This window comes from Xenopus laevis, chromosome 7S, assembly GCF_017654675.1.
Source record: "Xenopus laevis strain J_2021 chromosome 7S, Xenopus_laevis_v10.1, whole genome shotgun sequence".
NCBI lineage: Eukaryota > Metazoa > Chordata > Amphibia > Anura > Pipidae > Xenopus > Xenopus laevis.
This window is the reverse complement of record NC_054384.1, coordinates 44,017,240-44,030,742: the sequence shown is the minus strand read 5'-3', so window position 1 is coordinate 44,030,742 and position 13,503 is coordinate 44,017,240. Positions and strand designations below refer to the sequence as shown.

The following is a 13,503-nucleotide window of genomic DNA, read 5'->3' as shown; positions in this document are numbered from 1 at the left end:
TTGTCCCCAGAAACATGTTGCAACCAGCTCAAAGGGTTATAATCATTAACCACTTTGAAATCAGAGAGGCCCACACAGTGGCCAGGCACTCTTCTTCAGTGTAGCATAATCAACTTGGGGAACCTGAGGAAGCAGCTTCTTGCTTACATAGTTACATAGTTAAATTGGGTTGAAAAAAGACAAAGTCCATCAAGTTCAACCCCTCCAAATGAAAACCCAGCATCCATACACACACCCTCCCTACTTTTAATTAAAATTCTATATACCCATACCTATACTAACTATAGAGTTTAGTATCACAATAGCTTTGATATTATGTCTGTCCAAAAAATCATCCAAGCCATTCTTAAAGGGGAAGGAAACCTCCTCGGCGCTAACCCCCCACCCCCCCTCCCGTGTATTGCCCCTCCTCCCCCTGGCCTACCCCGCCCGCTGGGCAAATGCCCCTAACTTGTTACTTACCCTTCTACGCAGGTCCAGTCCAGGGAGTTCACAGCCGACATCTTCTTCCACGCGATCTTCTTCCTCCTTTGACCGGCGCATGCGCAGTAGGATCATTTCGCCGGTACGATCTACTGCGCATGCGCGTGACTTTTGGCGCATGCGCAGAAGATCCGTACCAGCGAAATGCTCCTACTGCGCATGCGCTAAAACGCCGGTCAAAGGAGGAAGAAGATCGCGTGGAAGAAGATGTCGGCTGTGAACTCCCTGGACTGGACCTGCGCAGAAGGGTAAGTAACAAGTTAGGGGCATTTGCCCCGCGGGAGGGGTAGGCCAGGGGGAGGAGGGAGGGGGGCAACACACGGGAGGGGGGGAGGGGGGTTAGCGCCGACGAGGTTTCCTTCCCCTTTAAAGGCATTAACTGAATCAGCCATCACAACATCACCCGGCAGTGCATTCCACAACCTCACTGTCCTGACTATGAAGAACCGCCTACGTTGCTTCAAATGAAAGTTCTTTTCTTCTAGTCTAAAGGGGTGGCCTCTGGTACGGTGATCCACTTTATGGGTAAAAAGGTCCCTTGCCATTTGTCTATAATGTCCTCTAATGTACTTGTAAAGTGTAATCATGTCCCCTCGCAAGCGCCTTTTTTCCAGAGAAAACAACCCCAACCTTGACAGTCTACCCTCATAATTTAAGTCTTCCGTCCCTCTAACCAATTTAGTTGCACGTCTCTGCACTCTCTCCAGCTCATTTATATCCCTCTTAAGGACTGGAGTCCAAAACTGAACTGCATACTCCAGATGAGGCCTTACCAGGGACCTATAAAGAGGCATAATTATGTTTTCATCCCTTGAGTTAATGCCCTTTTTTATGCAAGACAGAACTTTATTTGCTTTAGTAGTCACAGAATGACACTGCCCAGAATTAGACAACATGTTATCTACAAAGACCCCTAGATCCTTTTCATATAAGGAAACTCCCAACACATTGCCATTTAGTGTATAACTTGCATTTATATTATTTTTGCCAAAGTGCATAACCTTGCATTTATCAACATTGAACCTCATTTTCCAGTTTGCTGCCCAGTTTTCCAGTTTAGACAGATCACTCTGCAAAGTGGCAGCATCCTGCATGGAACCTATAGTTCTGCACAATTTAGTATCATCTGCAAAAATAGAAACAGTACTTTCAATGCCCACCTCCAGGTCATTAATAAACAAGTTGAAAAGCAAGGGACCTAGTACAGAGCCCTGCGCTACTCCACTAACAACACTGGTCCAATTAGAAAATGTTCCATTTACCACCACTCTTTGTAGTCTATCTTTTAGCCAGTTCTCTCTCCAGGTACAAATACTATGTTCCAGGCCAACATTCCTTAATTTAACCAGTAACCTTTTGTGTGGCACTGTATCAAATGCTTTAGCAAAGTCTAAGTAAATCACATCCACTGCCATCCCAGAATCGAGGTCTCTACTTACATTCTCGTAAAAAGAAATTAAGTTAGTCTGGCAGGATCTATTACGCATAAAACCATGCTGGCACAAACTCATAATATTATGATTTGCTATGAAGTCCAGTATCTTATCCTTTATTAACCCTTCGAAAAGCTTTCCTACCACTGACGTCAGACTAACTGGCCTATAGTTTTGAGGCTGAGAACGGGATCCTTTTTTGAATAGAGGCACCACATTAGCAATTCGCCAGTCTCTCGGCACTATGCCAGATCTCAATGAATCCTGAAAAATTAAGTAAAGAGGTTTGGCAATCACAGAGCTAAGCTCGCTAATTACCCTGGGATGAATACCATCTGGCCCTGGACCTTTGTTAATCTTAACATGTTCAAGTCTCTTTTGAATTTCTTCATGTGTGAACCATGCATCATTAGTTGTATTACTAGAATTGGGACATTAACATCTTTTCTCATCAACTTGGGACAAACCAGCACCAATCCCATACGTGGAGGCGTCAATGTGGACGATGAATCTCCAGATGAAGTTAGGTGCAGCCAGAACAGAGGCAGTCACTAAGGCAACCTCATTTTTTTTAATTTACTTTATTTTTCATGTGTTTATTCTAGTGATACGTATACAAAAGACAGTACAGGTAGGGATTCAGTTATCCGGAAACCAGTTATCCAGAAAGCTCCAAATTACGGAAAGGCTGTCTCCCGTAGACTTTTTTTTTAATTTACTTTTTCTATATATTAATAAAACAGTACCTTGTACTTTATTGTATCTAAGATGTAATTAATCCTTATTGGAAGCAGTCTATTGGGTTTATTTAGGGGCAGATTTATTAAAATGTGAGTTTCGATTTTAATAAATAGAAACTCACCCACGTTTTATTCATCCGTATGGGATTTATGGGATTTATGGAAGCATATGTATTAAATGGTTTGTTCCAATTTTCACCCATTGATAAATATCCTTTTAAAAATCCCATAGGAATAAATAGAATGTGGGTGAGTTTTATTTATTATTATATAAATCTAAACTCACATTTAGATAAATCTGCCCCTTAATGTTTACATGATTTTCTAGTATACTTAAGCTACGGGTATGGGACCTGTTATCCAGAATGCTCGGGACCTGGGGTATTTTGGATAATGGATCTTTCCGTAATTTGGCTCTTCATACCTTAAATCTACTTTAAAAGAATTTAGACATTAAATAAACCCATTAGGCTGAGTTTGCTTCCAATAAGGATTAATTACAGCTTAGTTTGGATCAAGTACAAACTACTGTTTCATTATTACTTAGAAAAAGGGAATCCTTTTGGATTATTTGGATAAAATGGAGTCTATGGGAGACAGTAATCCCATAATTCTGAGCTTTCTGGATCACTGGTTTCCGGATAACGGATCCCAGACCTTTATAAAGATCCAAATATGGAAAGATCTGTTATCCGGAAAACTCCCGGTCCCGAGCATTCTGGAAAACAGGTCCCATACCTGTATGAATATAGTACACATATATAACAGTTGATTAGTTAAAACAGATTTTGTATAGGAGAATAATTTTATCTTTAATTAAGTCATAGAACACAGTTGTGTTTAGAATAATACAGTCAGACATCACTAGCCTGATCAATGTTTTTGGTAGAAATTATATTTATACATGGCAAATAATAATAATAGAATACCATTATTAAATGCATGCTGCTGATTCCGTGTAACTAAATAATTGATTGAAGCTTGATTGAAGCTTGTTCAAAATAATAGCATTCAATTATTTAGGTAATTCATTCTGTGAAAAATCAGGCATCAGTTATGGCCCTTATCTAAGGAAGGAAGGCAGCAAATGTTGTGCATGCTGATTATAGTGCATTTCTCTTTCAGGGACAGTGCCCAAAAGGGCTACATGGGTCAAATTAATAATTAAAATTGAAAAAATGTAATTATAAATCCTGATCTAAAATCAAATTGCTTTCAGGCATGGCCACTATATGTGGAACATTGTACCTAGTAAGGGGCAGCCTCTAAACCAATTGTCATTTACTTCAGGTTCAAGGAAACAGAACTTTGTAACCCACCTCTAATAAGATGATAGAACTTCTTTGTACATTATCACATAACTTAGAGCAGTTTTGTTCAGATTTTCCTATATCTGCCTCCCAAGCTTTAATATAACCAACATTGAGTATCTGTTCTGGTTGTTAAAATATCTTGTATAGAATTAATATAGCTCCCCAAGGTGCAACCCCAATCAAACACAATCTCATAAGCGGAGCAGAGATTTTCATGAAAAGTTGATGTATTTCAGCATTTTGACAAAAAATGTATAAGCACTAAAGCAACTTCAATGCAGACATTGCAGCAGCACATTCAGTGGCGTAACTTCCGGGGGGGCAGGGGGTGCGATTGGGCCAGGGCCCGCACCCCCTCAGGGCCCCCTGGCAGCTCGCGCACCACTGACTTCTTCAGTGTTTCCAGGCGTAGGGAGGGGGGCCCAGCTGCACATCCTGCGCCAGGGCCCGCTCCCCTCTAGTTAGGTTACTGAGCACATTCAACTGTCTAGGTTACAGTGCAAGGGCATTTTTACTTGTTATATCTTTCAGGGGGTTAACCAATTCAGGGTAATTAGTGATAAAATGTTAGCAATACCCTGCTGTCCCCAAAAAGGCTAACTCCCATCTTTTTGTCGTGGCTTCAACCTTGACTGGTTCTGACATTACCCACCCTTTTATCACCTGATGATCCAAATATTGCAATATTGCAGGCCAAATTATCTCATAGCAACATGTCTTGCTGAACACTGCTCACAATCAACCCCACAAGCTATTCTGTGAAAGAAATTTTTATTACACATTACAACAAAATAGCTTCTGATGAAGTGGCAGGACGCCACGAAACGCGTTAAGCGGGCAGCCAGGGTTCATTGCTGCTGTAATTTGTTTTTATATGTATACTAAATAAAATTTCATTTTTTAATACTTTTGCTGGACTCCACGGTGCTCCGCTGTTTTTTCTTTTCCTTGACAACACAATAGTATACCTGAGATACTTTAATGGTACCTGCGCTGCCCACAGTACCATCACCAGGGTCAGACTGGCCCACTGGGATACCAGAAAAAATCCCAGTGGGCCACAGTCTTGCTTGCCCCTGTTCAGTGCACACAGCATTCTCCCACCCCAGCTGAGTGTTAAAGATGGCTGTGCGTTCCACTCTGCAGGAGGCAGAGTGGGCAAATAAAATGGGAGTCACAGTGAGAAAGAAGAAAGTTGGAATTCTGTGTGCAAGAGGGAGTAATGTTATTGATCTATTAATTTTCTGCAATGATCTGCATTTCTGGGGTTAATTTATTATCCATTTTCTTCAGTGATCTTACTTGCATGTCTTGGTAATTATGGCTAGAGGATGTGACAAAGCATACAAATGCACCAAGCACAGTACTTGCTTCACTTTATTATTTTGTTGAGACAGCCATGCTTGGGGGGGGAAGCTGTAAGGGATGGTGGATGCAGTTGCCGCCGCAAGTGTACTTATGTGTATGGTGGTCGAGATTCTCTGGTGGTCAGACACTGTGAGACACTAACATGTATGCAGTTATTGGTGTCGGCAATCAGGGTGTTTTCTTGATTCAATATCCTTAGGTAAAGGAAAAATGCACAACTTTCATACAATGCCTAAAAATTTGTTAGAAATTGTAAAACATGTTCTGCAATAACACACACACACAGTTGCATAATAGCAATGTTTTAAAAAAAGTGAATAAAGCTCAAAATCCTTTTAATAGTTTTTATTTCCATACATGCAAATACATTGGAAACACTGCACATTCTATTCCAAATCAAAACATGAATTTTTTTTGAAGTTTGTGTTAGACAGATGAAAAATATGAGTTCAGAATCTGCGCTTTTATTTTGTTTTCATCAACCAGCTGACCCCCCTCTGATAGTAAGGGTCCCACCCCTTCCCTTTTGGATTTTTTTTTACTGCTTGCTGCAATATCCTTTTCTATATCAATTTTAGCTTGCCTTATAGCTTCTTTGCATGATTTATTGGCCTCCTTGTACCTTATAAATGATTCGGCTGTCCCAGCTGAGATAGGAAGCATTAAATGCATTTGACAGGTCAGTAGTAACTGTATGCTGGAATTGTGTCAGATGTAGAATGTGTTTCATAATCCACTCTGCTGTATGTTCGTTGTATAGTTTAAGTTGCTGTATGTTAATTATAGAGTATTGTTAAGTAAGTGTTGCTATGTATTGCATCTTTTTCAGCTTCTAAACAAACCAGAAAACTGCTGTGGTCTGAAGGAAAGTCAAGTGCTAAATTTAATAAGTGATATAGGTAAGTAAAGACTGTGTATTGTAAAATTTGTAATGTCCAATCAAATAAAACAACAGGATAAAATTTCTTTTTATTGCCAAATATTACTATAAAACTGTCATTACACAGCATGACTAATGGAACTGGGATTCTGGTTTCTGATCCGTTTCTCTCTGTTTTTGTCCATAAAATTTTTATGTTTAAAATTGTCATTTTAGATCTGCGACATGCTGCATAGTTTGGTAATTCTATGAATATTGGACATCAAATTGTTCTCAAGACCTCTGGCAAATTTTACAGTATTTTTCCAAAATGTCGTAACATTTTTTCATAATCTTTGTAAATTTTAGTTTTAAGGGTGAAAACACAGGTGGCAATTAGTTGCTGCACCTGCGATTGCTACGGGTTAGTGCAGTCATTGGAAGGTAGCGATTATGGCGATCAGTCACTGTGATTTGTTTCAAAAGTCATGGCAACGAATCGTTGTGGTGTCTTCGCCCCTTAGAGTAAAAAGATATTTACACATTTATCAGATTGGGTACAAAGATAAATGGCTTTCTAGAGGTCAACCTACTTTATAGGGCATTTACCACTGTGAGCAGGATCAGAGCAGAACAATCTTTTTTTTTTTTTTTTTAACAGGTTAAAGTCCATTTATTATATTCTTTTTCAGACTCTGTAAGCAAACAGGTGAATAAAAAAAATAAATTAAAACCCTTGCCACACTTGGGCTCACTGATTCCCTACTTGGATTCAAAAATCCCAGCACGCCATACTGTTCCAGGCAGGAGGCAGAGCTCTCTCTCTCTCAGCTCCTAGCTTTCACACTGGGACACCCTCTCTCTCTGATCAACTTGCAGATCTAGCCTGCTAATTATTCCCTAGGTGAGACTTTCTAGGGCAGCGATCCCCAACCTGTAGCTCATGAGCAACATGTTGCTCTCCAACCCATTGGATGTTGCTCCCCAACCCATTGGATGTTGCTCCCAGTGGCCTCAAAGTAGGTGCTTATTTTTGAATTCCAGGCTTGGAGGCAAGTCTTGGCTGCATAAAAACCAGTGGTACTGCCAAACAGAGCCTCAATGTAGGTTGGCAATCCACATAGGAGTTACTAAATGGCCAATCACAGCCCTTATTTGGCACCCTAGGAACATTTTTCATGCTAGTGTTGCTCCCCAACTCCTTTTAATTCTGAAGGTTGCTCATTGGTTTTAAAGGTTGGGGATCCCTGTCCTGGGGGAATTAACCCACTCAGGACTACTGTACCTAAGGAAGTAAGAGATGAAAAGATATATACCTCCCTTCAAACTCCAGTAACCAGTTCAGAGTGCACAAACCTACATTATTAACATTCTCAGCTGCTCAGAGTTAGCCTTGATTTTGCTGCAAGTATGCACATCCTGGATGGAATTAATTGGGCTGAAAGAACACTACAGCACCCCACTAGGAACCCTACTAAGTAAAAAATGCATTGACTATTACAATCTGTATGTTTTGTATTAATGTGCAAACATTATTACCAAGACAATTGTTTAGAAAGCAATATTTACTAATGGGACACTCAAAAGCTTTGGCAGTGTGTAATTATTGGAATTATATAAGCTATTTATATTTTTTGAAAGCTGTCGTTCAAATGCTTCATTTTCATTGATTTTAACTTCCTTACTTCTGAGTTAAGCTACAATGGTCCTTAATATCTATTAATTTACTTATTAAGAGAATATATTGAAAACAATAATATTAATACCATTTTAAATGGCAAACACTTCTTTGTTGTGTTTTACAGAAAAAAAAACACCCCACTCTTGCATATAATTAAAAATCACATTGTTTTATTCATTTCCAATGAGGGTTAAAATGTTGAATGTTTAAGGAGAAGAAAAGTGCTGTTAAACTTGGGGGTGCCAAAAGTTAGGCAACCCAAGTGATTGTATTTACTTACCTGACACCCCAGCACCACGGAGCGATTGTCTTCCTACTTCTTCTGTCTTCTCTCGGCTGCCCGTGTGTCCGCAGAACTCTAATGAAAAAGCCAGCTATTTTGTTCTATTGCACATGCGTCTGATATTTGAAAAAAGAAGTGAAGAAGAAGAATGCTCCGTGGTGGTCAGTGGCAGAACCCCAGGCTGATGCATGTTTCTGCTGATAGTAGCACTGGCCTGGGGTGTCGGGTAAGTAAATACAAATACTTGGGGTGCCTAACTTTTGGCACCCCCAAGTGTAAATGGCATTCCTTCTCCTTAAGAATTACATAAATAAATGTGTTTGAGACAATTCCCATTGACTTTTATAGATATGTGGCAGCTTTTATTTGCTGACTTTATTTGACTATATTTTTGTTTATTTTTTCGTTTAACTATTAAAAGTTTTAAATGTTATCAATTATGTTTATATTTTTTGCTGTTTCTTTTATTTCTTCAAATCAAGACAACCACAAAATCAAATTTTAGTGTTTTTTTTCCCCGCCTGCCTCTTCTGCTAGTCCCGCCCGCCTACCAATGAAAAAGGAGTAGGCAGTCTTCTTTGCAGGCGCCTGCTTGATGTGCCTCACAGTCACTCACACCATTGCTTGACTGCCTACTCATTTTTCATTGGTAGGCGGGCGGGACTAGCAGTACAGGCAGGCGGGCCAAGCAGCAGAGACGCCCACGGGCTGTGAAGGTTTTGTGCGCTGCTGAAAGAGCAGGTATTGGGGGGGGGGGGGGATTGATTGCGTTCAACTCAAAACTGAAATGCAACTCAAAACTGGCTCATAAAAAAAATGAATTGCAATCTGAAAAAGGCTTATATTCATTCCCCTAAGAAAAAGGGGGTTTTAATTTTTGACCATACATCCCCTTTAAGCCTCATGTATTAGTAGCTGTGGTATCAAACCCTGTGTTGTCCTCCTTTGGTTTGTGCTTATACGGACAAGTTATGTGTCCAAAGGTGTAAGGAAAAGCAGAAGCCCCTTAGTCAATTCAGTGTATGTTTGCTTTTTGTGACAGTTATTAAATGAGTTAAATTTACCATCATTATTATTACCTAAGCGCTCTAGTTCTAGTTATTCGCTATGTTATTTGATCACTAAATTGTCATGTAATACAATAATAAACTTTACCAGTAACTGTTCTGTTAGTATTAGTATTATTATTATTGTCAGATCTAGTCAATATCTAGGTATTTAGACTTACCCTTTAGCAAGACTAGTCTAGAACTAGTTAAACTTTTTAATTTGCAACAGGAGCCATGCCGCCTCCTCTTTACTGATCTGAGGGGGATATATCATACTCTTACAAATGTTTTGCCTGGTGCTTCTATTAAAACATTCCACCTAGCCCTCATGTTCTATGATGGAATCTTCCCTTATGTTGGGTCTCCAATTGTGATTAAAAAACAGACATGTCCTTTCCCCCGTTTCTATTTCTTTTTTCTCCATTGAAAAAAGGTAAGTTGTCGCTCATTAAGCTAGGTTTAAAGGAGAATTCAACCCCTTATTAAAAAAAAACCCTACCCCCCTTCCCCCCCCCCCAACCTAGCTACTACGGGTAAATGCCCCTAACTTTTTACTTACCCCTCGGTGCAAATTCAGGGCATTGGAGTTTGCATCTGCCATCTTCTTCTGTATTCTCCGGGTCTTCTTCTGGCGCTTCGGGAATTTCCGTGACTTTTGGCGCATGCCCCACTGGTCAGGTTTCCCCCCTCCTTTAAAAATGGCAATATTTTGGTTAAAAGGGACTCTGTGTAAGCAAATTTGCATTTAGTCACTTTCCTTAATATTTAAAATAGAAGAGTCAGAGTTACAGGACCAAACTTGTAAAGGTACACATTGTTCAGCTCAAAAAAATTTCAACAGCTGACATGGAATATAGTACATAAATGTTCAAAGTTAATATGAACTAGGCCCTGGCACCTCACGGCATAATTTAATTTAGCTTAGTTTTAGCCTGGCCACTTTGTATTTTTTTCATCTGATTTTTGTAGACTCCCTTTCATCCATAGTATTGTGTTTAGTTCTACAGCACCACTGATGATGAGTTTAAAATTAGACTGTAAAAATAGCTACTTCACGAGCACCTGTCATCCAAAAAATGTTTCCACAACCAGCTAATTGAGCCTGCACTTTTTTTTTTTTTTAAAGAATGCCTCTGCCTGCACTAGGCTGACCACACTGGGAACTCAAACACAGTTAGGGAGCATGCTTTTTTTTTAAAAAAAAAAAAACACCCACCGAACCTCTGGTAGGAGAAACATTTCCGGGTGACACGTGCCCTTTAAGTATCTATTTTTACAGTTATAGTATTTTCTGGGATGAGTGGGCTGAAGGATAGCTGGTCTAATGACGATGTTTGAAAATGGGTTATATTCTTTTCTTGCCTTTTATAAGCTCATAAGCTTGACATGTAGTGGGCATGCTAGCTGAAAGTTTGTAAAATTCAAGATTCAATTCTGGTGAATAACATTACAAGTTGTAATCAGCATGGCATTATGACAGATCAATAAATTTATTGATCAGCACTGTCTTACCCTAGCATAGGGAACAGCTTGCACCCAGGCCCGGATTTGTGGAAAGGCCACCTAGGCCCCGGCCTAGGGCAGCAGGATTTTAGGGGGGCGGCATGCTTCCCAACCACACCCACATTGGTTCAAAAACACTGGGGATGCGCTGGAGATACAACCATTTTTTAAATTTCCCATGCACCAATCCCCATTGTTCCTGTCCCCCTGAAGGGGACAGGGGCGACAAACGGCAGTGGGCCTAGGGGCGCCGACTATGCACAGAGCCATCTTCCAATTTGTAGCACACTCTGCTTCTACTTGCAGTATAGCATTATGAAGGACAGGTTATGTCAAACATATTTAATTTATTTTTACGATTACATAAATAGGAACTTCAACACTGAAGTTTCAGTAGATATGATCTACTAATTTTTTAACTTGGATTTTGCCAAAACTCTACATTGCCAAATTAACATTTGCTTTTAAGCTAAGGTCTCTTACAAATGCTGTTTGTACATAGATTAATGATGGTTTTGGTACATTCTTTACTTGGTGTAGGTTTCTTTGTGGGGTTTCACAGGGTCAGGGGTGCTGGGGCTGCTGCCACCTCCCACTTAGCATTTTAAACAGTGTCAGAGTGGGTCAAAGGGGGGGCCGCATCGTTAGTGCAGTGTGCGCAGAACTGAATCTTTGGGTTAAAACCCAGAAATTTGGCTCTACGATCTGCATTTTCGGGTTTGCTAGTGGAGGAGCGGCTTTTAGAGCTGCTCTTTCCATTCCTTTCTCGATTTCCCGCCCCTAGACAACGAACAGAGTGGGAGATTGACTGGCCCCTGGGTCGCCCAGGGGCCCCAAAGCAGCAACAGGCACGTGTTTCCTATCTGTCCTGCTGCTGCCCCTGCCTGATGACAATGAAAATCGGTGATCTTCTGCGTGGGACCCTTTTCCAGCAATTAGAAGCAGCTTCCCAGGTTAGTGTAGCACTTACACTGACACCAACACACACCTCTATTACAGTAATATACACTTACATTCACAATTACATACACTCACACATACATTTTTGTGGATCGGGGGGGTCACACACACTCACAGCACTTACAAACACTTACAACCAATTGTACACACGCATATGTACATACATGGCTTTCTGGCTTTTTTTTTCTTATCACATTGCCTCTTTTTTTGGGCTAAAAAAAGGTTTTATTGCCATTGCGAATAGCGTATTTGCTTTCAGAAATTTGATAAAAACCGATGTGTTCAGCATAGTGTTACCATTTGGCAGTTTGCTGTAGAAACGTACTCATTTTGCATTCATCAGAATGTGTACATTCTGAAAATATATGGGTTTTCTAGGGTCTCCATACTGTTAGGTGGTCTTATGGCACATAATACACATACTGGGTGCTTGTATTGTGGCAGCTAGAGCTTCGGCCGTTAAAATTTATATACACTGCTGTCGTTTGGGCACCTCTTTACGCCACATAGTCTGGTAAATCTATGCATATTGGGCAATAGACGCCTGTTGTTCATATTTGGGATGTTTTATGCCGATATGTTATGAAATGTGGGGCATATAATGGAGTAAAATGCAAGCTTTGTGGCGATTTTCCGATATTTGATAAAAAGCGCTATGTTCAGCATAGCTTTGTAGTTTGCAGTAGAAAGATGTAATTACCTGCTTTAGATTCGTCAGAATGTGTACTTTCTAAACATATATGGTTTTCTAGGGTCTCCATACTGTTAGGGGATCTTATGGTGCATAATACACATACCGGGTGCTTGTATTGCAGCAGCCAGAGCATCAGCCGTGAAAATGTATATACACTATTGTTATTTGGGTGCCTCTGTACGCCACATAGTTTGATAAATCTATGCATATTAGGCAATTTATCAAACTGTTCAGTGAACCCCTGGAATTCATATTTAGGATGTTCTCTCTTGGTACCTAATACTATGTGAGAGATAAGATACTATAAAGTGGAAGATTTGAGCAGATTTTCAGCTATTTCATCAAAACTGACAATTTTGGGAAAGCATTGCGACTCAGTTTAGAGTAGGAATACATGGTTACCCACTTTGGATCCGTCTGAATGTGTACTTTCCTAAAACATATGGTCTTGGGGTGTCAACATATTTTTTTGTGTTTTTACCCTTCAAAAACTGTGGTAAATGTGTTGCTTTTTTTCAACTGACCTCCAGAACAATTTGTATATGCTAACTTCATTTTGGGGTCTATAAACACCAGATACTTTGGTAATCCTATGCACAATGGGCATCAAACTGTTCAGTGGACCCTTGGCATTCATATTTAGGATGTTTTTTCTTGGTACCTTTTGCTATGAGGGAGATAAGATGGTAAAAGTGAATTCTTTGAGGTGATTTTCAGCTATTTCACCAAAACCGCCAATTTTGGGAAAGCCCTGCGACTCAGTAATTTGGAACAAAAAAGCATGGGTACCCATTTTAGATTCGGTAGAATATTTACTTTCCAAAAATATATGGTTTTGGGGGGTAAACATATATTTCTGTGATTTTACACTACAAAAAATGCTGTCAATGTGTTGATTTTTCAGTAGCTGAAGTAAAGTCCTGGTCAATTTGAATGTGCTAACTTCATATTGGGGTCTCTAAATGATACTTTGGTAAACCTATGCACAATGGGCATTAAACGGTTCAGTGGACCCCTGGCAATCATATTCAGGGTGCATTTTCTTGGTTCCCTAATACAGTGTGGGATATGCGGAGCAGCAAAATAAAACCTTTGAAGGGATTTTTCAGAATTTTGATAAATTTTTATAAAAACCGC

At 39.9% G+C, this 13,503-nt stretch overlaps 1 protein-coding gene across 1 annotated transcript in view; it reads left to right on the top strand.

Moving 5' to 3' along the window:
- The window catches only part of chuk.S (component of inhibitor of nuclear factor kappa B kinase complex S homeolog), a 132,475-nt gene that overhangs the window by 26,861 nt on the left and 92,111 nt on the right, over positions 1-13,503 (top strand). The window contains 1 exon segment of the mRNA NM_001092658.1: positions 6,167-6,236. Coding sequence (NP_001086127.1) covers positions 6,167-6,236 — 70 coding nt within the window.